Source organism: Pararge aegeria, chromosome 16 (genome assembly GCF_905163445.1).
Source record: "Pararge aegeria chromosome 16, ilParAegt1.1, whole genome shotgun sequence".
Classification (NCBI taxonomy): Eukaryota; Metazoa; Arthropoda; class Insecta; order Lepidoptera; family Nymphalidae; genus Pararge; species Pararge aegeria.
The window spans coordinates 10,175,174-10,202,490 of record NC_053195.1 but is presented as its reverse complement, the minus strand read 5'-3'; the positions used below and the strand labels follow the sequence as shown (position 1 = coordinate 10,202,490).

General features: G+C 34.2%; 4 protein-coding genes across 4 annotated transcripts; 2 read left to right on the top strand and 2 right to left on the bottom strand.

Annotated features, from left to right (window-relative positions):
• Positions 1–594: 594 nt before the first annotated feature.
• On the top strand, positions 595–9,523 carry LOC120630604 (WASH complex subunit 5). The gene is made up of 11 exons (XM_039899869.1): positions 595–879; positions 1,421–1,523; positions 1,595–1,786; positions 1,995–2,206; positions 2,283–3,700; positions 4,210–4,469; positions 4,727–4,854; positions 5,661–6,056; positions 6,138–6,364; positions 7,668–7,818; positions 9,341–9,523. Exons 1-11 carry the CDS (start codon positions 758–760, stop codon positions 9,480–9,482), a joined length of 3,351 nt encoding a protein of 1,116 aa, XP_039755803.1. The 5' UTR covers positions 595–757; the 3' UTR covers positions 9,483–9,523.
• A 53-nt stretch (positions 9,524–9,576) lies between these two features.
• On the bottom strand, positions 9,577–11,430 carry LOC120630700 (leukocyte receptor cluster member 1 homolog). The gene is made up of 2 exons (XM_039899983.1): positions 11,032–11,430; positions 9,577–10,690 (listed from the first exon to the last, which is right to left on the bottom strand). The coding sequence occupies exons 1-2, from the start codon at positions 11,052–11,054 to the stop codon at positions 9,844–9,846; spliced, it is 870 nt and encodes a 289-aa protein (XP_039755917.1). The 5' UTR covers positions 11,055–11,430; the 3' UTR covers positions 9,577–9,843.
• Positions 11,431–12,699: 1,269 nt separating this feature from the next.
• LOC120630730 (chromodomain Y-like protein) lies at positions 12,700–27,133 on the top strand. Its single transcript, XM_039900021.1, has 5 exons — positions 12,700–15,300; positions 15,382–15,557; positions 19,233–19,443; positions 20,069–20,212; positions 24,861–27,133. The coding sequence occupies exons 1-5, from the start codon at positions 12,961–12,963 to the stop codon at positions 25,017–25,019; spliced, it is 3,030 nt and encodes a 1,009-aa protein (XP_039755955.1). The 5' UTR covers positions 12,700–12,960; the 3' UTR covers positions 25,020–27,133.
• LOC120630732 lies at positions 20,521–23,692 on the bottom strand. Its single transcript, XM_039900024.1, has 3 exons — positions 23,597–23,692; positions 21,686–21,865; positions 20,521–21,021 (listed from the first exon to the last, which is right to left on the bottom strand). Exons 1-3 carry the CDS (start codon positions 23,690–23,692, stop codon positions 20,578–20,580), a joined length of 720 nt encoding a protein of 239 aa, XP_039755958.1. The 3' UTR covers positions 20,521–20,577.
• Positions 27,134–27,317: the final 184 nt, after the last annotated feature.

Below are 27,317 nucleotides of genomic sequence, written 5' to 3'. Positions count from 1 at the left end.
TTCAATTCATGAACAATTTAAGTTTCAAGACAACCGATTTAGTAATTTTCAAGATAATGTTTATTCAAGAGATTAAGCAAAGCAAAATGATATAAAACGTAATCATAACACTGACCTCGAAGAACTACTTTTGATCTCGTTTTTATTGGAGTTTCGTGTACTTTTTATACTGATTTGTAAAATACATAACATTTCATAATTTTAATTGATTTCTGTTTGATTGATTGAAGTTATATAAAATGAATTCTCACGTAGTTCCTAAAATAGCTTTGCGGTTAACTGCAAACAAATGAGCTAACTATAGAAACATGGAAACCAATGCTGCAAACTTTTTGGGCGGACAAACGAACAAACGTCAATTTAAATAACCAAAAGAATAAAAAAAAACGTTTTTCAGTTTCAATACCACATATAAAACACACACCTTGACGGCGGTGGTGGTCGCTTTCTTAGCCGGAAACACATCAGACCAAGGATGATACAAACACCACTAAAGGTGCCACTCAATGAGTATACCAGCAACAAAGTACCATGAGCAGTATGTGATCTGAATGTCCTTACCTGTAGTCTGTGCCTGTAGTATCCACTGATCCGTGTTCGTATCCGTGGTTTTTTTTTCTATTGTTTTTGTTTTGATTTTTCGAAATTTTGTCGAAACCTAAATCCTACAAATTACAATCTTTAGACAAATCTTTTTTATTTTGCGCTGTGATTTTTTTAATGCTCCTTAAATAATAGTGGATAAAATATTTTGAAGATGCGTGTATTTCTAGCTGAAGATAATCTTTGTGCTCAAAATCTACTCAAACTTGTTTCTCATGGAAATGCTATATTGGCTGAAATATTAAGGCTGAAGGATCATATGCCCAAAGTGTTTTTGTAAGTTTATGAATTGCTGCTTTAGGGTTCCGTACACATTTGTTCTGTACTATTGAATTAGTACCAAAAGTTACCTGATAAATAGAATGGGCCTGCTATGGCTTTCCGTGTGTAACCACCGTTTTTCTCAAAAGTTTTGTTAATATTTTTTATAACACCAAATAATAAAAGCGATCAATGGTTTTTCAAATCTCTAGGCAGCGAAATTTTTAATTTTCTGGAATATACTAAAAGTCCACAACTTTGTAGGTGACTCCCACATTATCTGCCATCTTAAAATTAGACTCTATCCTAAAAACAAATAGTTATCTGATGTTTACAAAGCATTACATATACTAAATTTATTTGTATTTTTGGCAATAAGCTGTAATCATTAATAAACAATCTTAGTTATGCCACCAAATAAATAACAAGTATTTGAGGCAGATTTGCATAACAATTTTATTAGATTATCTGCCTTGCCTGTTCTATACTTTTTATATAATTCTTGTCAAAAACTTTAAACTAAAGCACTCAATTATAAAATTCATTTTTTTTACAGATTAGATAGTAAAGAAGTACAACAAAATTATCAAGATGTCATTATGGACTTCAGTTATTTTAAAATATCAGAAGTTCAAGAAAAGAAGATAAGCATGAATAATGTCAGACTAGATTTTTTTAATATATTAATATTAAAATTAAATGCTAATTTTATGAATAACTTTCATTTCAGAAACTTCAAGATCTGGATGATGATTTAAAAGAAAAATATCTTGAATTGATAACTCGGTTTTACTTACTTTTTGAAAATATTTATCAATATATTGTAGATCTCAATGCATTTGTAGAGCAATTACATGAAGGAGCTTTCATACAACAAACAATTGAAACAGTCATGAAAGATATTGAGGGCAAACAACTTTTGGTATTGTACTTGGCTAATATTTTTATGAAATAATTAAAAACATATATTTAGTATTTTGAAATAAAATTAAATTATTAGCTCTTCCTACATTTACTTGTCTTAATATGTCAGCCCAAATTCAAAATATGTGTTCAGAAATAATTTTGTTAACTAATAAAAAATAAAAAAAAATTTAATTGTTTATTACATGAATGTTTCATTGTTACAGTGTGAATCCCTTTATTTATATGGTGCTATGCTTATACTTTGTGATCTGTATGTGCCTGGATGTGTTAGGGAAAGGTTGTTAGTTGCGTTCTATCGCTACAGCACAAGTCAATCTCAATCAAATGTTGATGATGTTTGCAAGCTTCTAAGGGACACAAATTATAATCAGCAACAGGGAAAAAAACCTTCCGATTATCCAGTAGAATATTTTAGGTATGTATATTTATTTGATAAAATAATATTCTTGGTTGAAAGGGTAGAAGAAAATGAATACTGTTTTTATTTTCAGTCGTGTTCCAATCCATCCAGATTTCATGGAGAAGGTTGTAGGAAAGTTAAGATCAGAAGATATATACAATCAGCTATCTGTTTACACTATACCTGAACACCAGGCATCTGCACTTGCCTCACAAGCCAGTATGCTAGTAGTATGTTTATTTTTTACGCCCCACTATTTGCATAGTGATACCACAAAAATGAGAGAGATTGTAGATAAGTTTTTTCCATGTAACTGGATTATACCAATTTATATGGGTGTTACCATGAATTTGGTTGATTACTGGGAAAACTTTAAAGCAGCAAAAAATTCACTGAACAATACATGTAATGCAAAAATGGTCAAGGAAATTTATGCAAAACGCGGCAATTCTGTACAATTGCTTATTAATAAAACTCAGCTATTGTTAAAGGAAGGCACACTTACTGATGAGTTTGTCTTAGACAATATAAGCAAAATATTAAATGTGATTTTAAATTCAAATCACGTTTTACGCTGGTTATTGTTGCACAACAGTGATGTAATATTTTTTGATAATAATAAAAAGAGTAAACAACTCAAAGATTTAGTTATGAAAGAATCCAATTATGATCCGCTTAAACTTCTTGAGCTCCTGATTAGTACAGCAGAGTTAGAGTTGAAAGTGAGAGAGTTTTTAAGGAGATTGCTTGATTCTAGAAGTGAGACTTGGAAAAAAAATAAGGAGCTTGCTCTGGAGGCAATAAATAACTTGTCGGAATTATTTTCGGGATCAAATCCTTACACAAAAGTAGTAGAAAATGAGCAATTGAAGCTTTGGTTTGGTAACATTGCAAAACAGCTTTCATCTCTCAATGAACCTATTACTGCAAAAACTGTAAAAAAAATTACACAACTTCTACAAGTGTTGGATAATGTTGAAGAATTTCACAGCATAAAAAGTACTTCCACTGTAGTCCAGTTTCTTTGCGACAGTAAGGATGCCTTGAAAAATGTTCTGAGAGCTGCCTCTTTGAAAGAAGATTCTCTAGTTACCTTGGAAACGGTAGCAGATTTTAGTTACGCTTGGTGCACAATAGACTTATATACAACATACATGCAAGACAGTATTAAGGAAAACCCAGCTGTCACAAGTAGACTTCGAGCACTTTTTCTGAAGTTAGCAAGTGCTATGGAAATACCGTTACTAAGAATAAACCAAGCCCAAAGTGATGATCTGGTTTCGGTTTCACAATATTATAGCAGTGAACTGATCAAATATATTCAAAAGGTTTTGCAAATTATACCAGAAATGGTTTTTAATATCGTCGAAAAGATAATAGACCTTCAAACTTGGACAATCAAAGAAGTACCAACGAGAATAGAGAAAGAGAAATTAAGAGAATATGCCCAGATGGATCATAGGATGGAAGTTGCTAAGCTTACTCACTCAGCTTCAACATTCACAACAGGCAAGAAAGAATATACTAAGTCGATTTTTGTCCTTTGCGAACCCTTTTTTAACTTGTATATATGCAAGTAGGTTGACTGCAGAATTTCGCTTGAGATTTCGCTAGATTCTGATTATTGTTCTGTAACAGATAAGCGTTTAAACAACGTAGCAACAACTTGTTGATGTCCACGACTTCTTCCGCGTTTGTTTTTGTATTTTTTAACACTCTGGAGTCCCGTATCCCGTTAACTCAGGAAAGCAAATACTGTTTTCTTGAGTTAAACAGTGTCCTATAGTTTCGTCAACACCAGTTTCGCTGTTTACGGCATAACAGTCATCACGCAAGACTCAAAACAGGGCCGTTCATAAATAACGATGCTGTGATTGAGCTGAGCGTAGGTAACAAACTGACACACATTCGCTTTCATAAATGGAGATATTCAGAGTGGTGATTGAAATTGATTTGTCCCACAATTTGCGTCGTAACTTCTATAGGTCACTTATTTGATTGATCTAAATATTTTACAGGAATTTTGGATATGAGATCAACATTAGTTGGAGTTATAAGAGTAGATCCAGCAGAGTTGTTGGAAGAAGGTTTACTAAGAGAATTAGATGGACATATAAGCAAGAAGTTCTTTGAATTTATTGAACCACAAGTGAAGAAAGCAAACAATTTGTTGCCACGATTGCAAAAATTAGCGGAAAGCATGGAAGGATATAAAAGATCCTTGGAATATATTCAAGACTACATAAATATTCATGGCCTAAGAATTTGGCAAAAACAGGTAAGACCTTAAATAAAATTTTTAAAAAACATGCATCTTTGATATAAACCAATCTAATAGTAATTTTATAATTTTTATTAGTGTTTTTACCTACACTTAAAGGATTTATCATTTTTTTTTATAAATTTAAAATGCATGTACATAAAATAAGATCAGGCCTCGATTGCCAGAGAGTCGCAGGGTCAAATCCTGTCGGTTCCGAAAATTTTTAGATGCATATTAATGTATAAATTTATGAAAAGAAAACTATTAAACAGGTGTCTGCAATCATTAATCAAAGTGTTGCAAAGGAAATCAGTATTCGAAAGGGTGTGAGTGTGTACGGACCATCTGCGAGTTTCATGGGAAGTCTTGCTCGTCAGATCGTCCAAATAACGGATGCACGGTAGATACAATTTTCAATTATTATGTTACAAGAATATCTTATAAGTAGTAGTAGAGATTTTTGTGGCAGGGCTCATACGGTAAAGTACTACCTCCATGCTCATATCTGTCGCTTAGCAGCACTGATGTGTTATGTTCTGAAGGACATGATCTAAATACAGGCACATGAGACTTAGAACCTACTATAAAGGTTGAACCTACTATAGAGGTTAATTTTTATTATCAAAATACTAAATTAATATTGGTAGTAATACATTGACAACACTTTCCACTCCACGCTACGATTGTTAAGTACATTGAACACTTAAACTCTAAATTAAACTTAACTCAACAAGCTACGATTGTTGAATTCAGTTTAATTTGAGTACTCTAAATAATATTGTAAATGCGAAAGTGTGATCGTTTGGCCTACCTTCACGCCCTAACTAGCAACGAATCGTCTTTTTTGGTATAGAGTTCGTTTATAGGACGGCGGTTATGTTTCATCCCAATAAAACGGTTCCCGCAGGATTTGTAAAAAACCTTAATAAATGCGGACGAATAACGCGGGAAACCGCTAATTTTACTTAAATAATCAATACTTACCCACGTCATTATCCATGCTTCATTGCTAGCCTTAAATGGCACGATTGTTTTGTCTGAAGTGTCGCCGAGTCGCATTGAGAGTGTTCCTGCCATAATAATTACTGTATCCTAAATTGCTGCTTAATGCGATCAGCTTTAGAAACAAAGCTGCCATATGTACGAATTTTTGTTACATTTAATTTTGTCCTGCTTTAAAAATGAAGTATTTTAATTGCCTTTCAGAATGTGCATTTACATTAATATATCGGCAGCCTGGTTTGACGCTAAAAACCACACCGAGGTAATTAACACGAAAACCTTCACAAAATTAAATGACGCGATCGGAGTTCTCGGTCTACACGGCTTAGATACTCTTTATGGCTATATGGTAAAGAATCAGTTGCAACATATTCAGAATATATTCAGAACTTGTCCCGATAAAATATCGATTGGCAACATTGATGTGAAAGATTTGGAGCAGGTGATTACGAGAGGGCACAAGACGTATCAGCAGTTGTCGGATGTGATAGTTGTTATAGGCAGTCTACAAATTCTGCGCAAGCACATCGCTTATCAGCTGAATACAAGCTGTAAATTTGACTCTGCACATTTAGAAGCTTCTTTGCGTACCATGAATGAGTAAGATTTTAATATTTATGTCATCCTATATTATGTTTTATACCGACGGCCGGTTTACACTTTAAATTCTCCATATTTCAGGTCTCTACTAAATGAAATAAAGAAAAGTATTAAAATGGAAACCAAATTAGTTCCATTAGAAGTACTACGCGGCCTGGAGGAATATTTGGTTCGCTGTGGAATTAATGAGCCCTTTGAAAAAATATATGTCAAAAATACTAATGAATTTGTTAACTCAGATATGGGACGCCTGATGGCAATTGTTTTAATTGCTCAGCTACCTAGATTACAAATATGCCTTACCACTGGTATGTATATACTGTAGAGGCCGTGTTACGGGCCATAGCATGCGAAAAGCTATTTAGATAGTTGTTTAACGGTAGCTCGATTCCGCAGTAAAGCTTTGGAGCCTCCGGAACACTACTAAGTTTTGCACTGCTTTTCAGGAAGCTACACAATTTCACTGGATTCTTGCGTGCGTGCGCGAGATCTTAACACCTTGCTAAATATTCAAAAGAAGTGATTCGCCCTGACGCGTCGCAATGCAGATTCTTACTTGTCTTTTAATGTTAACAATATTTTCGTTACTTTTAGTTTAAAGTATGCTTTAAATTCAAAAAAATAATTAAGACCACGGCCTAAATAAACACATCCCTTCTGAGAGGAGACCCGTGGCTGTCGTGGACCGGTAATGGGTTGATGACGATGATACATTCATCCGGCTTGGACACAGGTCCCTGCCAATACGGTATCAAGGTCTAAAAATTTGTAGTGTTTGACCACCAGCTTTTCTTTCTGGCGACGCAATAATCTAGCATCATCGATGCCACTGCGACGACACGTGCTTTCACCATGGAATCTCTTGCACCTTCAACGATGTCATTATTGAAGAACCCTTGGTATCGTTCACGTACCAACTATATTAAAACCTATTGGTGCCATTTGTTTGGCAAGGGGCTTGCTCTCTTGCCATTAGAGACCTGATTTTATAACTCTCGTTTCTTGGAGGCGGGGAAAATCGCTTGTTAAGTATGCCACGTATATCGATCGAGCTTACGACTTAATTTCATGTAGATCTGATGAATATTATTCAAGATGAAGGACATAAATCCTCAGCAGCCAGCAACAAACCTACCTACCTTACCTACCTACCTAAGGTTTAACGATACTGAATACACCCAGTGATGTATGTCCTACTATGGCGAGAGTACTGTGTATACTTTATATAATAAAATAACCAGTTTGTTTGTATGTTTTAAATTTAGAACCACCAGTACGATTTGAAAAATCTTCGCGTTTTCGCTGTATGCTGTAGCGGTTTCGCTATAAGCGGTTGAAATTGCAGGGCACTGCTTAAAATTTAGTCATAGGTTCATTAGGAAAATCTCTTTTAATTTATAAATAAATGAATATACTTTGTACACCGCAATAAGTAAGTACATAGAACCGGAAAGCATAATAAAACAGCGTATACAATTTGGCGGACTTATCGCAATGGCGACTGGTACCAAATACTGAAAATAGTAGGTGCTTAATAAAATACACTTGGTTTATGTTATACCTTTATACAAACTACCCGAAAAAGATATAAGTAATGATTTTCAATTACAGGAGATTTAATAACCAAGAAACCAGGAGAAAATATTGATGGATATCCCCTTTTGATCGGTATTTATACTTTACTACGCCAGTCAAAGACTGAAAGTATTGATACCTTCATTAGCTTTCTTTGTAAATATGCTAAAACAGTAACTATGAATAAGTAAGTATACATTTTTAGATGTATGTAGTTATTAAAGAAGTTCTCGCAGGATAATCAAATTAAGGCTTCACCTCGTTGCTATACTCGCTACTGCTATACTGGACTTCACACAAAAACTGTTGAAAAACAGCAACTTCTGAGTTTCTTGCCAGCTTCTTTTCAGCAGAACCGTAGCGGTCGTATAAACACTACAAACAGACATAGTTAACCAACTTTCAAAACTGCTTAGGCGAAATAAATGAATTGTCATTTTTTCAATTTTTTAAAACGCACCGAGGTCCATGTCCCGAGACACTTAACAGTTTCAATATAAAGAAATAGACGAATATACTACGACAATACACACATCGCCCTCTAGCCCCAAAGTAAGCTTAGCTTGTGTTATGGGTACTAAGATGACTGATCAATATTTTAATGAATAATATACATAAATACTTATAATATAATATATAAACATCCAGACACTGAAAACATTCATGTTCATAACACAAACATTTTTCCAGTTGTGGGAATCGAATCCACGGCCTTAGACCCAGAAAGCAGGGTCGCTGCCCACTGCGCCAATCGGACGTCAAATATAGAAGCAGTTCATCCACTTTGAATGCGTTTATCCCTGCGAGATATTTTGATTATTCATAGCAATAGGGTTAACGAGTTCGATACACTAATGCTAGAGTTGCTTACCTGGAGGTACACAACTCTATAATGTTCACGAAATTTGGGTGAAGTCAATACAGCCTAAATTCTTCTCATTCTAAGGGAAACCAATGGTGGTGAAAGCAATCCCCTTTTGATTTCATCCAAGTTGGTTCAGTTATTTTGGTATAATTGAGTAACAAACATACAAACTTTGTCAGTTACATTTCCGAATATCCTTATTAATATAACAAATACAACTGAGTTGACTTTGTAACATTTACACACCTTACAAACTGAACCCACCATCAAATTTTGCTAGACACAGGGCTAAAGAAACAGAACTATCCAGGAAAACTTTCTGTTCCCAAGGGAAGGAAAAATAACTTTTAGATGAGGAAAACCCAAATTTATTGATTTAACTTAATTTAAGCAAAGGTGCGGGCATAAACTAGTATTAATTATATAGGGTTAAAAAAAACCAGAAAGCTCTCTGCATTGTAGCTCCTATAATTTAAACTAATAACTTATGTTCTACGACTTTTCAAAATTCAGTATTAATTAATTTCATACTCAAAAATATTAAATCACGTTATTTCTGTAATGTGACATTACTCTGTGGAACTAAATACATGTGATTCGACACCTTCGCGTAGTCGGGCAAGTGACCGCACGATAGAGTCGTGGTTCGCGCGCGGTTGCCTGTTGCCGATTTTACATTACTGAGTGGTAGTAACAAATAGAGTATCTATGTAAAATATTGAATAATCAATATTTCACAAAGTATTGAGCTACAAAAAAGTTGTAGAACAAAACTTGTTAGTTTTAATGTAAACAACTGTATGAAAGGTAATATAAGAATATACAAAATTGTAATTATTTTCAGGTTAAAGTCTGTAGAATCAACTAATGAAGGCACATTTATAATAAGAGTTTTACAGCTGTTCTGTGAAACATTCAGTTATTCTTTTTGTAAAATAGAAGATAAACTACCATTGGTTTTGTTAACTCAAGTCCCTCAAAAATAAAACAATGTAATGGGTAAATAAATATAATATTAAATAAATTAAGCTTATACTGTATTGTAAATAATTTAATTATTACATAAGTATATACATTTTTTATCTAAATCAAAGTTGTTTTATTTAATTATTCTTAGATAGATTAGAGGGGTGTGCTCATTGCATTAACCACTATTAGAGAATTAACAACTTATTTCAATAAATTTAGTTTAGTTTTAAAATAAAGATTAACAAAATATTTGTGAATCAAGTTAAAGAGCTTTAACAAAGAAAAGGTGCAATACTTTCAATTCTGAGATCACACTTTGCTGAACAATAATATTATAATTTGAAATTTTACCATTACATGTATTGTTACTATTTTTCTTTATATATAATTTTGTCTAGCAAGTTCAGGATTGAATTGAGAATTGTATTTTGGTTGAATTTTTTTGGGGGTGTCTTGTTTAGTATTTTCATGTGTGACACCATTGAGCTTAGACAAGAACATGTCAGTTTTATATTTTTCTTGTTGTTCCCGTTTCAGTCTTGCTTCCCTTAGTTTTTGAAGATTGTTTTTAGATTCATCCCTATTTTTATGTTTTGATTTATTTTTTATATCTGCTGTAATTTTAACATTATCCTTTTGCTTTGATTTATTAACCTTTTCTATTTTAGACTTACTACAATATTGCTTGAATGTGTTTAATGGATCTAAGCGTTGCTTTGCCTTCCAAGCAAATTCACCATCTTTTTCATCTGATACCTTTACTTTTGGCTTACCATCTTGATCTCTTAGGACAAGCTTCTCGTAAGTATCTTTAATATCTCCAGGTCGTGAAAAGCGGGTCAAATCAGGAGGAACCTCATACCAGTTTTTTTTACCGAGAGCCTCATTAGTGTCTTGTCCTAAATATGTTAAATAGCCAATTTTTTTCTCATACTCTTCTTTCTTGTCTTTAACTTCTTTATCATGGTCCTGGTTGGTGGTCTGAATTGCATGTTCTAGGTCTAAGAAAAAGTTTATGTGTTCTGGTGTCTCAGTTACCTTTTCTGTTGTTTGTGGTTGTAGTTCTAGATTTATCAACTTTTGTTTACTTTTATCCTTGAGTGTGTTCAGACGAGCTTCACGTTCTGCCCTTTCAATTCGCAATTTCTCCTGTTGTTCTTTCTCAGCAGCTTCTGCTTCATCCTTTCTCACCCGTGCTATATTCTCTCTTGTTCTCACATGCCACCTGAACATAACATGTAAAAATAAAAAAAAACATAACACAAGCATTAGAAATATTTTATTTATTATTTTAAAACTATATCAAATTACTGACTTCCACTTTAATTTGACCACATTACTGTTATACCGAGGTGGGCCTATGAAAGGGTCTTTCGGCAATTTGTGCGCAGGAAGTAAGCTTATTGTTGAGCCAAGCCGGCAGCCAGGAACCAGGAATGTTGCTGCACAACGATTAACTGGTCATGGTAATAGACTGCCTTATAAAGAGATATATTGCCGAATCGACTTTATTGTTGCGCAAATCAATAATATAATGTATGTTACCTTGTAATAATAGTATGTTACCTTTTTTTAGGGAGTATATTCATCTCAACTTATACTATGTTCGAAATTAAATTTGCTGAAGTTATTTGTTAAAAGCTTTTCCTATTTAGTGCACGCTTTGTAATAAGTAAAAAGAAAAATGTTTTATTTTTTTATTGTGGTTTGTGGTTAACTGTTGTCGTCTGCGGTCTGATGGTCTGACTCTAACAGCCTGACAGGCATTAGGTTCGATAAAAATATCGATATGGATCGTTTAATATATCGATAAAAAATTAAGTCTTTAAATAAATAATATATATTTCCGATAGCATCAAAAATTCAGTAATCGAAATCTTTAACAAATTGAAATCTCGATCCTTTTGTATTCTACCCGCATTCCTAATAAAAACTGACTACTACTGGACTGACTGTTATTACACAAATAACAGCTATTACATTGTCCCCGTTTGACAAATCACAACGTCAAAATGACATCAAACAATTTTACAAAAACAAAGTTACAATAGCCTTTCCAGTGTTAATTAAAGTCTGTGCTACTGAGATATTCATTTTGCTTTTAGCTATTGAGATGTATGTGGTCAAAATTGAACTAAAATCTTAAAATATAAAATCTTAAGATCTCGAAGTTTATTTTAGTTTATTTCGTTTATTTTTTCTGTTTTGATAGCGGGTCAAGTGTAGTGTTTGAAAAAGTACCACATCACCAATTACAGACCCTTAAACCTAGTTTTAAAATAAAGTTTATAATTTAAGTATATATATAATAGGGCTTCGAAATTCTTTGCGATTGTTAGAGAAAAGGAATACTTGCTTTAATACAATAATTCTTATCAATTGTATTTGTTCAAAAACTACCGAAAATATATTATCTCAAGTAGCGGTTGTGTCGTTGATTTTTGTCATGCATAGTTTAATATCATATTTAATATATATCGATAGCTGTTAACTCCAAGTTATATATATATATATAAGGCAAAGGCGACTGACTGACTGACTGACTAACTGATCTATCTACGTAAAGCTCGAACCACTTGACGGATCGGGATGAAATTTTTCACACAGTTATTACAATTAAGGCATCATGAAAAGATTTTTATAAAATCCAACACTTAAAAGTTTCTTTAAAATCCTTCATTCATCAATTCATTTTTCAGTTTCATTCCGTGATCGATTAAAAATAAAGAAATATGTGATTCACATATTTTAAAAATTCGAAATCTAAAGGCATATGATGCCTTTAGATTTGGGGATGAAAATTATATGAAAGTTTCTGTTTTTTAAGTAATATACGTTCATATTTTTCTATTAGCAGCGAGCATTTTTTTAATCCTTTGTAGTTGAAATTTACCTAATCAAAACTGAACTTAACGTGAGTAAAACCGCGGGCGAAAGCTAGTTTTATATAATTTTTCCTACTTTGTAATTAGGCCAAAGGTTTCTTCTAATATTTAATCATTTCGTTCGTAGCTATTCTAGCCATTGCACCTAGAGTAAAACTAGCGACAGTATTATCGATTATCGATATTTGGCTAAGCAGCACACTAAAAATATTAAAAAATATATTACATTTAATTATTTTTCAAATTGTTTTTTTAATAAGTTTCATAATAATTATTCCAGGCAATATAACCTAGCTTCTCTGTATTAATAATCTGTGTTTTACATCAGCTCCACTTGTTTATGGCAACCCTTTTTGCTCGCTTGGAAATAAAATGGACTGACGCTTTGATAAATAAAAATTAGAAAATTGAATTACTGTCGTCGTCTTATAGTATTTAGGTAGTTATTATCTGGAAATTACAGGTACAGATGGTAAAGTGATCATGTAAACGAAAAACTGGTTGAGTTTTAGTTTGAGTGTTATTTCGTTTATGTGTTTTATTTATCAACACATTAGGTTATACTTAAGTAAAGTGTTTGAAAGTCAGGCTTAACTGAGTATAAAATAAAATGGAAACTGTGGAAGAACATCCAGTTCTTAATACAGCAATTGATGTTGTTAAGCCAAATACAACTGAAGAAGCGAGTGCCGAATTATCAAATGTGTGTCACAAATCTAATGGTGTCGATTGCGACGTGCAGGCCGAAGGTGAGCATTCAGAGGCGAATGAAGTACCGCCGGAGCCTAGCTTATTGGAAGTTGAAAATGAAAAGCAGGAAAATGTGACTATCTCTGACAAGTGCGATGTAAGTACTGTGCCCGAAACTGAGCTTGAGATCCCATTAGAGCAGGAAGGTACAGTAACGGATAAACCAGATTCTAAGCCAGAAATAGAAGTTGTACACGACACAGAGATAGCTCATATAGATGAGATACCTCATGATGAAGTTATCACTGAAACTGTAATAGAGACAGAAAAGGAAATATGCATTGAAGAAGGAATTGTTACTATGATTGAAATGGAATCTTCAATACCAACAGTACATTTTGAAACAGAAATACTAGTGGAGGAAACTGATGACAATGTTTCTGAAATGTTAGTTGAAAACCAGGAAAGTGGCCAAACCAATAATATGTTGAATGAATTAGGATCAAATATTGAATTGAGTGAAGTACTGCGGTCATCTGACGTTAGTGAAAATGTTGAGAACAATAATAGCACTGTGAAGCAAGAGATTTTTAATAAAGAGGAGTTACTTGACATCCTGGAAGGCAATGATAATTTGGAACTGTCTGCCAATAAAACCACTGAGACTTCTCCAAATACACCAATTAAAATTTCAGATGCTGAGATTGCAATGCAGCAATTTTCTAGACTCTCAAAAAGAAAATTTGACTTGAAGGTGCCTAAAATTAAAAGAGGAGAGAAAAGTAAGAGTCCATTAAAAGATGCATTAAAAGCTAAGAATTTAGAAAAAGAAAAACAATTAGTAGATGATAAAAAGAAGGAAACAGGGTTAGATAATACACAGTCACCGGATCATCAAGACAACAATGTGCAACAATCCCAACTTGATGAACAAGAACAGGGAACCCAACTAGTTCCTACGGAACAAGAGCTCAGTAATAATAAACAACAACAAGCAGAGACAGGCCCACTGGAAACATATTCAGATAACATTGTTAAAACACTTGTCATGGATTGGGAAGATGAGCCTACTGAGAATAATGAGGCCAATTCAGTTTTTGAAGAGGGAGAAGCCCTAATAAAAGATTTAGAAGAACTCAAGAAAAAGAAGGAAAGTAGAATTTCCAAAAATGATACAATTGAGAGTGTGGATGCTATTGATTCACCGAGTGCTGAATCTCAAATAAAGTTAACCAAAGCTGATGATGATGGTCCCACACGTAGGTTAAGTAGAGTAATAAAAAAGAAAGTAATATTTGACCCTGATAATCCAGATACATTCACCAAGGGTAAAAGTAATAAAGCTAAAGAAACACTAGTCACAAAAGAGCAAACAACATCAAAAAAAGGAAAGTCAGATCAAATAATACAAAGATCTAAATCAAAATCACCACTGAAATTGCAGTGGAAAAAACCATCTACTAAAAATAGTAAACAACATAAAAGGTTAACAGAAGTTGATAGGTTATTAATGGATGAGGGTGCAGTGAATATGATATACCAACTCACCCCTGAGGCTCCCAAAGGCAAGAAAAATGTGAGAACTAAAGCAGAATTCATAAAAAAAATTCAGAGTTCTACTCCAGATGGTAAGGAAATGAAGTTTAGAGAAAGGAAAAAGGAATCAAAGTATGAAGATGGTGAAGCAAAAACGATTGTTGGTGGAAAACATAGACCATCCTTAAGTAGCTCTGCAAAATCTCCTTGTGTAAGTGAGGATTTTGAGACCCATAGCGCAGATGATTCTATTATTTATAGACGTCACTCTTCAAGTTCATATTCTAGCAGTTGTATGAGTCCTAGGCGGCTCAGCGACGTTGAGACTGGAAATACCCAGTCACAGAGTGTCACTCGAATATCCCAACAACCTATGTCAGATGCTGAAATCAATCCAAGAAGTGAAATAAAAAATGTCAAAGAGGAAAGTCTCTTTAAGTCTGAGATACCTAAATTATTAAGTGGTGAGATGATTAATAGGAATGATTGCTTATCCATAAAAGAAAAATTAAATTCAAAATTATCTCTTGCACTAAATAAAAGAAAAAGAGAGAATTCTAAAAGTGAGAAGCCTGCAAAGCAAAAAAAAATAGTAAAATCAGAGGAAAATATGACTCCTCTAAGAGATGAAAGGCTCAGTAAATTTCAATTTATATCAGTCACTTTTGATCAAAGACTAGCTTTAGTGTGTATTAAAAAGACTGGTTTAAAAATTTGTGTTGAGGTAAGGAAACTATTGTTTACCTATTAAAGTAGTATATTTTTGCAAGTCATGTTACTAACTATATAATTTTTGAAATTATAGATTTTGAAAGAATTGGAAGATGCCCTGAATTATATTGACAATAGAAATGACATATCAATTACTCTGTTAGAATCACAATGTGGTACACTATGTTCTAGTTTGGACTTAAGTCTGCTATTGGATGAAAACAAGGAAATAAGAGCTAATCATGCTTATGAACTTGCAGAATCAGTGAGGTAACTAAAACACATGAATTACTCTATTTTTTAACCTACTAATACTACTAATATTATGAATTTGAAAGTGTGGATGTTTGTTACTCAATTCAATGGATTTGGATGAAATTTGGCATGCATGTAGCCTTTGATATGGAAAAGAACATAGGCTACCTTTGATACTGATTCCTTAAGTAGTTACAGAGGGAAAATTTAAAATTGTTTACAAGCTAAGCCGTGGGCAGACAGTTATGACATTTGGTATGCATATACCAATCTCTCAATTAGTTCCCGTGGTAGGATTACATTTTTTTAATGAATTTTTTGAAATAATTCTGAAGTGGATGCAGATAAAGTCTCAGGCAGAAGCTAGTTCTAAATATGATTTCGTACAGGAGTATTCCAAGATGAAAATATATAATATATATATATATATAATATATCATATGAAAATAAAACTTTATTTATTTAAAGTAGCTTAGCAGTCACTTTTGATATTTAACAATTATTTTCAATGATGCTTGGCACAGTGGGCAATGACCCTGCTTTGTGAATTGTGAGTCTGTGACCGTGGATTTGATTCCCACAACTAGAAAATGTTAGTTTGCTGAACATGAATGTTTTTCAGTGGCTGGGTGTTTATCTGTATATTATAAGCATTTATAAGTGTTTATGTATTATTCACAAATATTCATCGGTTATCTTAGTAGGTTCTTTGGAACTAGATGGCAGTGTGTATTATTAATATTATTATATTAAATATATTTATTATTTATTCTACTAAGGTAGTATGTGCCAAATGCACCCTGGTTTTGTTATCGCCTTGATTTTTGAGAGATTCCAGATATGTAATTTTGTAATACATATAAACAAGTATGAAATTACCCTTTAATGAATTAAGTCTACTAGCATGCAGCACTAGTTTCTATTTGTGACTAGCAGTCCATCTGTGTCGCTGTTAAAATCAAGCAGAATTATTTATATAAGAAACAAATGACGTCATCATTACTACCTTTACCTACAGCATTGGTCAGTTCTTAAACGAAAAAGGTGGTGGTATAAACTAAACTGATAATACAACCTTTCCAATAAAACCCTACACAGTAGGGTTTGAGGGGGACTATAATTTTAGGTCTAAAGTCAGAATTCTTTGATTTGATGAAAGTGTCATAGGTTTCTTTTATCATGGAAAAATGAAGGGATACAGAATGGTTTCGACATAACCACTTCATGTTAGAGTGTTATTATTATCTTAACCTGTATTTTATGGTTTTGGAATAATACAAAGTATACTCCACGGTCCCAAAAGACAGAGCTATTATACATGTTAATAAAAATAATTTGAATAATTTGAAGTTTAAAAATAAATATTATAATTATTCTTAAACGAAACATCAACAATATCATAATATTATTATCATAATAATTATATTGCTTTTAAGCGATGGTAGTAATCCCCCTGTTAAAATTATCTTTATCTATTCTAATATTATAAAGAGGTAAAGTTTTTGAGTTTGTGAGTTTGTGACACTGTTGGGGCTCTCTCACTGGGAGGGTTAATCTCTGGATCTAAAACCGATCATGAAAACTCTTGCACCAATATCAAGCTATATTATTTGTGAGTGCCACAAGCTATATACTAACCTGAAACTAAAACGAACTTTTCGTGGTAGTCGGTTTTGCAAAGTAGTCGGAGAAAAACGGTCGGACGAAATTGTTTATTACAAACGCTGCCTTAACGATAAGTAATATATGATTGAGTTCTATAGAAAAGTTGTATAGCTTGATAATGCCTACAAAAAAGTCCGTGACAGCATATGTATAACTTTTATATTTAAGTAACACAAAGTGGTTTGTTTATATTAAAAAAATTATTAAAAGTAAATCAAATCAAATGCTTATCAAAATAAGTACACGTAACTTTTTTTTGACTTTTCCTTTTACTGCATATAATTTGGACGAATGGTTAGATAATACGAGATAGGTATGGTGGTAGTGTATGTTGGCTTAAATTCAAATTCAAACATGTCTTATTCATGTAGACTTTATCACAGGCACTTATGAAGCGTTTATACATTTAACATGTTACACTAATGTTACTGATGGTGATAAATGCGTTCGTTAACTTAAAACAAAAGCTAGGAGGGTTCCAAAAGCGCCCTGGTCTAAGAAGAGCCCACAACAAACTTAGTCAGGTTTTTTTGTTATCACCATCTCTCAGTCTTGTTAATGTTGAGCTATAAAGATAGAGCAATTCATACCCAAGCTTTTTTATCATACATGTAATCCTTAATATTATAATAGGAGTTTTCTATAAGCTTACGTTTTATATAAACTTTGAACTTATTGACGGACATCTCAAGGATTTCATCTGGTAATTTGTTATAAAATTATATACAATTACCCTTAAATTAATTACTAATTTTATGCAGCCTAGTGAACTGCACTACAAGATTATTTTTCGTCTAATATTAATATTGTTACAAGTCCGTTTTCTTTTTAAATTTTGTCATATTTTTATGTACATAAATTAAATTTTCAAATATGTAGTGTCTTACGTAATAGTCTATATTGGCTAATATCGGGTCGGAACTCGTGAGGGACCGTATATTATTTTTGTACCAAATAATGATACATATTGGATGGAAGTAGGCGTTACTTTGCGGAATGCCATGGTAAATTAAAAGCAGAAGTATCTGTATGGAGTTATTTATAATTTTTCAATCTTTATACTCCACACCAAACAACGTTAACAATTATTCATTGTAAAGGGAACATCCTGTAAGGATGCCCCGGTGTCGGAGCGAAATGTGTGCAACATTGCCGAAGATCTGTTTGGTACCAAATTCTGTAAAAGAGTCAGTGACTACGTATGGTTATTTTTTTAAAAAATTGTCACTCACGCGGACAAATCGCTATCCCACTAGTCTGTTATAAAGCGAATGAAAACTGGGTTCCCCTTATTTCTTGCAACCTTCGAATTTCTGATATTCGTAGGATGGTACAGATACAATACCCTAAAGTAAACGCGCAGTAAAGCCACACGATATCTCGTAAGAAATACAATAAAAAAGACCTATAAAACATGAATCGAATTTTATTGAACTGAATTAGAAAATCAGATCTTCCAATGCATTTAGTATTTAAGGTATCCCCGCATAAAAATATTGTGCTATACTAAGAGGAATAAAAACCAATAGCTGTAGTTGTAAAGCAAGGCTAAATACAATCAGATTCAACTAACAACGCAGTTGATTTTACGTTTAAAAAGACAAGACGCAAATAGTAGATGTCAGATAAGGCATGGAGGTCATCCACAAAGCATCGATTTTAGTCTGCTTAGTAGGTATGCCTGATCGCATAAGGAGAGAAAGAGAAACCTTTGACTTGCACTACTTTGGTTCTATACGTAGGTTCAATATGAAACTCGTCATTGTAAATATTACCATCATTAAAATATTCTCTTGTATGCGGTATATAAAATTTAATATTTATTTTTAATTTTTTAATATCGTCAATAGCCTGATAATAATAACAGTCTACTGATGGACTAAACGCCTCTAACAACAAGAGGGTTTATCCATAATAATCACACATGGCAGACCGACTAACTGACTGACTGAAATTCCTGCTAAAATTTAAAATAAACATTTGTGTGACAAATCTGGTAGCTAGGACATAAAATTCAATGTTCAGATCGCTGCTGAGCTCCGTGGCGCGGCACAGCAAGCTGTTGTGCTGCGGCGTGTGGGGCGCATGCGCTGGAGTGGCGCTGGCGCTGGTGGCGTTGAGTGACGTGGCGCTTGCGTCGGAGGGCGCGTCATTTTGGCTTGCCGCCGCCGCCGCACCAATCTTGCCCGGTGCCGCGGCACTGACGGCCCGTTGCCGGGCACTACCGCAGGCTCTGGTGTGTATAATCTTCATAAGCCTATGTAATTACAGGAAATTAACATCCACGCCTCTGATTGATACACAACGGGCGGCATTTTGCAGGGCGTTCCCCTCGTATACCCTGAGAAGTGTTGCAGGCGATTAGTTTCCAAGCCGTCTAAAAAAAATATTCCGATGCTCGTCTCAGTCCTCACCTTTACTCGGTAAGGGCAATTTCGTAAGTTAAAATTTCCAAATTCAGGTCTAGTGGGAGGCATCAAAAATAAAGAATGGACGTTGGGGTCCCAAGGTGCTGGAATGGCAGCCCCGAACTCGTAAGCGCAGCGTTGGTCGACCCCCAACGTGGTGGACAAACGACATTAAGCGCGTCGCAGGTAGCCGCTGGATCCAAGCGGCACAGAACCGTGGAATTTGGAACTCCCTACAAAAGACTTATGTCCCACAGTGGAGGTCTATCGGTTGATATGATGATGGTGATGATGGGAGGCATCGGTCGTTGCTAGTTACCACCCTACCCACAAAGACGTATAAAAGCGATTAATCTTTCCAGTACGATGCCGTGTAGTGTTGCACACACACTCACAGCAATTTACTTTTGAGTCATTGAAACTAAATCCAAATAAATGTTTGTTTAATTCCAGGTTAACGATCTGGTTATATTTGGACGTCGACTATCAGCATCGGAGGCGTTACAGGGTGGACTCGTGAGCCGTGTTTTGTGGCCCGACAGATTCGATGAACAGGTCCAAAATATAGCGAAAGACATCGCCGCACAACCGTTGCAGGTAAAACTGAATTCTAACTCTAATTTTCAGAGCTCGTCAGAGCCTTGCTTATTTCTGCCGCCAAACAGCATTGCTGTGTTCTACTCTGATTACAGAAATACGAGGCATAACGTGTGACCGTGACCGTGCCTTAACCCCTTCTCACTGTGAGAGGAGGCTCTGTATTGGGCCGGTAAAATATAGGCATACAAAAATAGTATACGCGGACAAAGCCACTTATTTTTATAAGACTACTAGTACTTTAATTAACCAAAATATATAAACTTAATTTTTTTAACTTATTGTGTAAAAAAAAACATTTTCTCACATTAAACTTTAAGGTAAGCCTAGTTACATTGGTTTACATGCAAATGTTTCACAAAAAATCAATAATCATCGTCTAGGTAATCGTCACTGACGGGTTGGCAATAAGCTCTCCAACCCTTTCCCCGATACAACAACTCCGATATTTGTATGTGCGAAATACCTCCGTTGTGCACGCAAATATGGTTCCTAGGGCACAAACAGGATTGATATAGAGAAAGGTGGTTGTCGTTTACATTCCCGCAAAAGTCACCACTTTTGCACAGCGGGAGAGAGGTGCATTGATACGTTGTGACGTCATCATTGCCAGTGCTGTCCCTGTTAAGTCTCCAGTAATTCGGGCTGCGGCATCGGCATTCGAGGGTAATTCTTGGCGGTGTTAGTTGTATGTTCTCGTGGTGTAGCTCTTCCAATTCGTCTGGATTCATTCGGTCGTATGCCGTTTCAACTGCTAGAGGGATCTCGTTAACCGAACACTCTCGCCATTGTGTTACCGGCTGACAAAACTGGAAACAGACAATGGATTATCTAATTAATTAAACGTTTGTACTAAACTAAGAAAACAATAGAAATACAAAGAACATGTCCCACGAATTGCCACCCTGTGTCCACTGAGGAGCAGGTGTTGAGCCTCATAACATCAACCCTTTGCCGGCCCACTACAGGGCATGGGTCTCCTCCCACGGAAGGACCTAGGCCGTAGTACACCACTTAGTGGTTGAAGGTGAGATATTATAGAGAACTTTCAAGCAATCAGGTTCCTCAAGAAGTTTTAATTCACCGTTTAGTCAAGTCAAGTGATATTTTAATTACTTAAAACGCACAAAACTAAGACTAGTTAGAGGTGCGTGCTGGAATTCCAACACGGCCCCCCAAAAGTGAAGCTGTAGTCCGGGCTATCACCGCTTTGCGGGCTTGCTCAGTCGGTATTAAAAGTAAAACCAAGTGACTCCTGTAACTATTAGGTACGCGTCGCGTGGCGTAGGTAGGTACTATGAAATTGTCGGTCTTTGATCATTAATAGGGTCGTCATAAGTAAACTTGAATTCGTTTGTATGGAAAAATAAATATGCTTCTTTTTATTTAATATTTTTACATGGTGATTCCTTATGAAATGTACTTATGCGCCCTTCAATAGTGTTTAGTAATTCCGTTACACGTTGTATATACCTGTAGATGATCGCGGTTGTTAAGTTCTATGCGACGTTCCGGTGGCGCGAGCTCGTCGCAGCGTAGTTTTTGGCCGCAGCGACACAGCCGGACAAGCGCAGAGCGGCGCCAGTAGCGTTGCACAAGCGCGGAACACGCTTGTTGAGCCGAACATGTTGGCAAACTACGTTCGCTCTCTTCCTAATAAATCAACAGCTTTATTGTTACCCCAGCTCAATGTTGTGAGCCAAGTGCCTATGCTGTGTCTAATTTAGGATGATAATTTTCCCAGCCCACAGTTGTGAGGTTTTGTATGACAGTAAATGAACCTATTCGATCATCGATTATACTTTTTATAGAACTTGGAATCGATAGTTGCATGGTACGGTCAGATTATAATTTATGGTACATTTGATATTTCATTTTATCTATGAATCTATGAATTTTACATACAACACAACTCAATATTCATGTGTAATGATTTCTAATTATTTTAAAACAAAAATAATTTGTTCTATAAGTTACAGTTTTTTTAAATACTTCTATATTTATAAAATATGTATCTTAATATTGTTAGATAATTGTGTTAGAATGTCCGATTTATTTGATTTACTTAAAAAGACGATTTTCGATAGTCTGTGGTTGTTCGTTATGCGTGGCATGCACTAATATGGAACCCAATCACCCACCAATGAAGGATGACATTATCTGTTAATATATCTGTTTATATCCGGTTAAATATAATTATATTTAACCGGAATAAATAGGAAACTTGACGGGCGTGCCTCTACCAAAATTATCGTCCTAAATTAGACAGAGCATAGTGTGAGATTTTCTACCTAATCGACTCTCCGATACAAATCGAAGAGATCCATCTAGTTACAATAATGTAATAGATTATGTCGATGCAGTGTTAGCGCGGTGGGTAGGATATCGAATTCACTTTCGGGTGTGTTCAGTTCACACCTTCACTTCAGTTAGAATCCTAGCAGTCACCTCTAACTTTTCTAAGTTATGTGCGTTTTAAGTAATTAAAAATATCACTTGCTTCGACGGTGAAGGAAAACATCGTGAGGAGACCGGCATGACTGAGAGTTCTACATAATGTTCTCAAAAGTATGTGGAGTCTACCAATCCGCACTGCGCCAGCGTGGTGGACTACGGCCTTAACCTCTTCTCATTATGGGACTCCTCCCACCCGTGCCCTGTAGTGGGCCTGTAATGTGTCGATATGATGATAATGATGAATAGAATGATGAATAGATTAGGTTAGATCAGTATTGTCACTAGATCGCGCTTATTCAATTACTTACAAATCGTAGTTTACTTTCACGCTATCAAATAGCTAGAGATGTGTAGAAAATCTCACACTGGTTTTACCATAGTTCATTGTAAGGGTATCCTACTAAATATATATATATATATATATATATTTTTTTTTTTATTGTTTTTATATGTGATTTCATAATTGGACTTCCCTCAACTAAATAGGTACTGACAGAATACCAGCGTTGTGGGTACATTAGTATCCGGAGCATTAAGCTGAGTCAGAACCTTTTTATTGGCACGACACATCATAGACTTAAGCTATTTATAATTAAGTACAAAATTTTTAAGTTACTCCGTATGTAAGTCTGTTTGTGTTGTTCTGGTAAATAAACAAATTCTATTCTATTCTATTCTAATTTATATTTAATTTTTAATCTAATTTCTTCAAACTAGATTAACATTAAATAAAAATTCGACTAGTAAATAATCTTTAGCATGCTGATAAAAAAAATTGATGGTAAATCACGATTAACTTCTTTGGTATTTTGAATTTCAGCGATGGCACATCTAGCTTTAGATCTACAACTGCAAGAAAAACAAGGTTTATTCATGTATGCAACATTTATGTGTACACTTTCTTATAGGATCTATGAAAATACTTACGAGACCGTAGTAATACAGAATCGGCTCGTCGCTTTCCTCGTTCGTTTGTATATTACGAATCAAAATGAGCAGGAACAAAAACTTCAATGTACCCATAATTTCATTAAATGTCAACTAACATTTCGTTGTTATTTTGAGGTCATAACCTACATCGATAAGATAAACTATAAATTGCTGCTTATTGAATTTGTAAGTCGACATAATTCTAACAGTAATATATCATCGTAATCATCACCGCTCAATTTTATTTTGAAAATAACTGGTAAATGGGCACCATTGAAAAGTATAACGTAACAATATCGTTATTAATTGGATGTAGTTTAAAAGAACATACGCCCACTCGAAGGAACTGTTGCTAATAGGGTTGAGTAAAATTGGAAAATACTGGTAAAATTTGGTTTGATACCCACTTATAAAGTTTTCTTATTTATTTAAACTTAAATCTTTTTGCTAAACGAATGTCCTTGCTTAGGTATTAGTAGATACAGTGTAGCCATTTTAACGATGTAATTTTTTTAATCTTGTGACTTGAGTCCTGTCTGTAATAAATGTAGTTAAATGAAATATATCCATCCCACATTTAATGCTTTACACATAGTTTTTTTTATATTTTTATAATTTTTTATTAGTGTTTTTACCTACACTTGGAGGAATTATCAATTTTATAAATTTAAAATGCTTATAAAAATTTTCGGTCTCAGGCCGCGATTGCCCGAGAGTCGCAGGTTCAAAACCTGTCAGTTCCAAAAATTTTTATACGCGTTTTAAATTTATAAAATTTACACATTTATAAGCAAGACCCAATATTTTAATTTAAAGGAGCGCAGCGGTGAGCGGTTTTCAGTGGTTACAAGTTGGAGGTCCTGTTTTGAAGGAGGGGAAATTTAGAAATTTTTGATTTCTGAATTTTCTCTGTTCTGATATGGTCGGAGGCTTCGGCCGTGGCTACCACCCTACCGACAAAGTCATTTAAGCTAATTACAACTAAGCGATTTAGCGTTCCGGTACGATGTCGTGTAGAAAAGTAAAAGGGGTATGGGTTATATATAACTGCATATGCCGAAGCATGCTCCCGCAATCTTAGACTGCATCATCACTTACCACGTAAGATTGTTTGACTCCAACCTTTGGTTGGATTCTTTTCTTTTAACTACGTCCAATTATTATTGGAATAACACGGGGGTCGAATATTATTTAAATGCCAAATTATAATTCATAATGAATGCAGAATTATTAAAAAAAAAGTCTTATTTCTTTGTTATAGACCATAATATTAAAGAAAAAACTGCTGAATTTGAAGAGTAACAGCGAGGCGGAGGTCACATTCCTTTCGTGCCTGGAGGCAGAGCGCGATCTTCTGGTCGAGTACTGGACGTCGGTCGAAGGGCAAGAGTTGCTTCGAGCTACCTTAGATTCCGCCTAGCTTAGGCATCATCGCATATGTTTGAAAAACTTAACTTTAAGCTGAGCTCATACAACTGGAATGTCTCTCTGAACTCATAATCTTAAATGTCAGACTCTACCTCAAACTTCAGATCGATGAGTCTCGTGACTGACAAACGTCTTTACTATTCAAATCTGCTCAGCTCTATTCAAATGTATGGGAATACGTTATGAAATCATAATCTGAAATATTCCGATCCGGAAATTAGAATATGATTCTTACAGATTGACTTGATAAATTCATAATGTTAAGAAGTTAATTCCGGGTTTTCTGCATTAATAATTTGAATCATCATCATCATCACATCAACCGATAGACGTCCACTGCTGGACATAGGTCTTTTGTAGGGAGTTCCAAGTTCCACGATTCTGAGCCGCTTGGATCCAACGGCTACCTGCGACGCGCTTAATGTCGTCTGTCCACCTCGTTGGGGGTCGGTTTGAATACAGATTATGAATTAAGGGAGAAATTTCGGCTGCTTGAGGCCAGCCTAAATCTAAGCGCGCATGTTACTGATTTGTGATTAACTGTCAAAACTTTAAATGGAATCTATGTTATATGAACGAAGTCGGCGTTTTTATTTTCAGAAGGCCTCATGTGTATATTATCTATTAAATTTATTGTTTAACATCTCAGCCGATTATATTAATCGGTTCGTGCGCGCAAAATTCGGGTTCAATCGAAATACTAGGTATATTCTATAAAAATATTTTCTTTACTATCAATATTTCCTTAAGACTACTGTTGGGAGATATTTGCACGGTGTGTATTTAATCTTATTTGTCTTTAGATTACCTATGTCGTGTAAATAATAAAATTATATTACAGATTGCGTTATTGAATGTTACGTATTGATTAATGAATTGTGAAATGAGGTTAAGTTTTACAGTATAAGTGGACTAAGCTACGGTAGTTATTGGCGATTTATTTTTTGACTTTAAGGACTGTGTGAAGCAGTTTCCAGACTGATAAATGATTTTCTGAGCGTGTGTAACCTTACGGTTTGATATATTGCGTTATCTGAAGCTAAGAACCAGTCTGTTCGTTTGTTGCCGTAGTTAATTTAGGGTTATAGTTGTTGGTTAGATTTAATTAAAAAGTGTGTATGCAAAAATTTCATATTCACTTTTTGTTACACTTAGCCATAAGGTGCATTTAGGGGTGTTTATATTACACATAATTATGTCGTCTTTTCTTGTTTTAATGTCTAGAAATAAAATTATTATGAAATTAAGAATATCGTAGTAAGCTGTTTACTATCGCGATACAAATAATCTTACTACAACATATTATGACTATCGCAGTCTGAACGAATTATGACCAATAATATATTTTTTATACCATACCATTCTTTCAAACTTTGCCATGTCTATGTTAGGATTTAAACTGACTTCTATTTTCGATAATTTCTCCTCTTTATTAAATCAATCTTTCTCCCGTACCAAAGCAATAATAATATCAATTTTCGATATTTTGTCTTAATATAATTTTGTTATATGTGCAAAGAAAATCAGTTAATAATTCATAATTGTTGTAGAATAAAGATACACACTTGTTACTAAGTGTAAAAAAAGTAGCTGTAGGTATCAAACTACGATATTTTCGCTTTTCTTTTTGGTTTTACATAATCAATTGGTTTCTTTATTTTGGAAAGACTGCTTTATTTTTTATTTGAATGTAAACCATGAAATTTTTGGATACTGATGTTACAAAAACAAAGGTTTGTTAGATATTATTTTAGATTTATAGACTTAGTAAAGTTATATTGTAGTTAAATTGTTTATTTTTTTTTTGTTTTAGACGTAATATGGTTATCATATCATTTAGATTATATTAATTATATTTGCAGCCAAAGTTCACATTGAAATATTCAAGATTTTAAAGGAGCGTTCTTATTTTAATATAATAGTAACTTGGTTTCAGTAGTTGCAATTCATTCCTTTTGTGTACAAAATTAAAATACTAATTTGTTATTACTTTTCCGATTGGAATAAGACTTATTTAGAATTAAATTCACAAACCTTTATATACATGTAAGTATAGAAATAACTTATTTCTTGAGGAAAATAAAGTGCCTTTCATAGTATTCATTATTTTAATTTTTTTATTTAATAATACCATTTTTAGGTCAGTAAAGAACCACTAAAGAGAACTACCTATATTGAGCAGAGAAGTAGATCTACTTACGAAATATGTCGTACAATTCCGTCAAGTGCGGTTCGAGCTCTGACGTCTTTTTATTTATATCAGGGTGGTAGTTTTAACTCTGTTTTATTC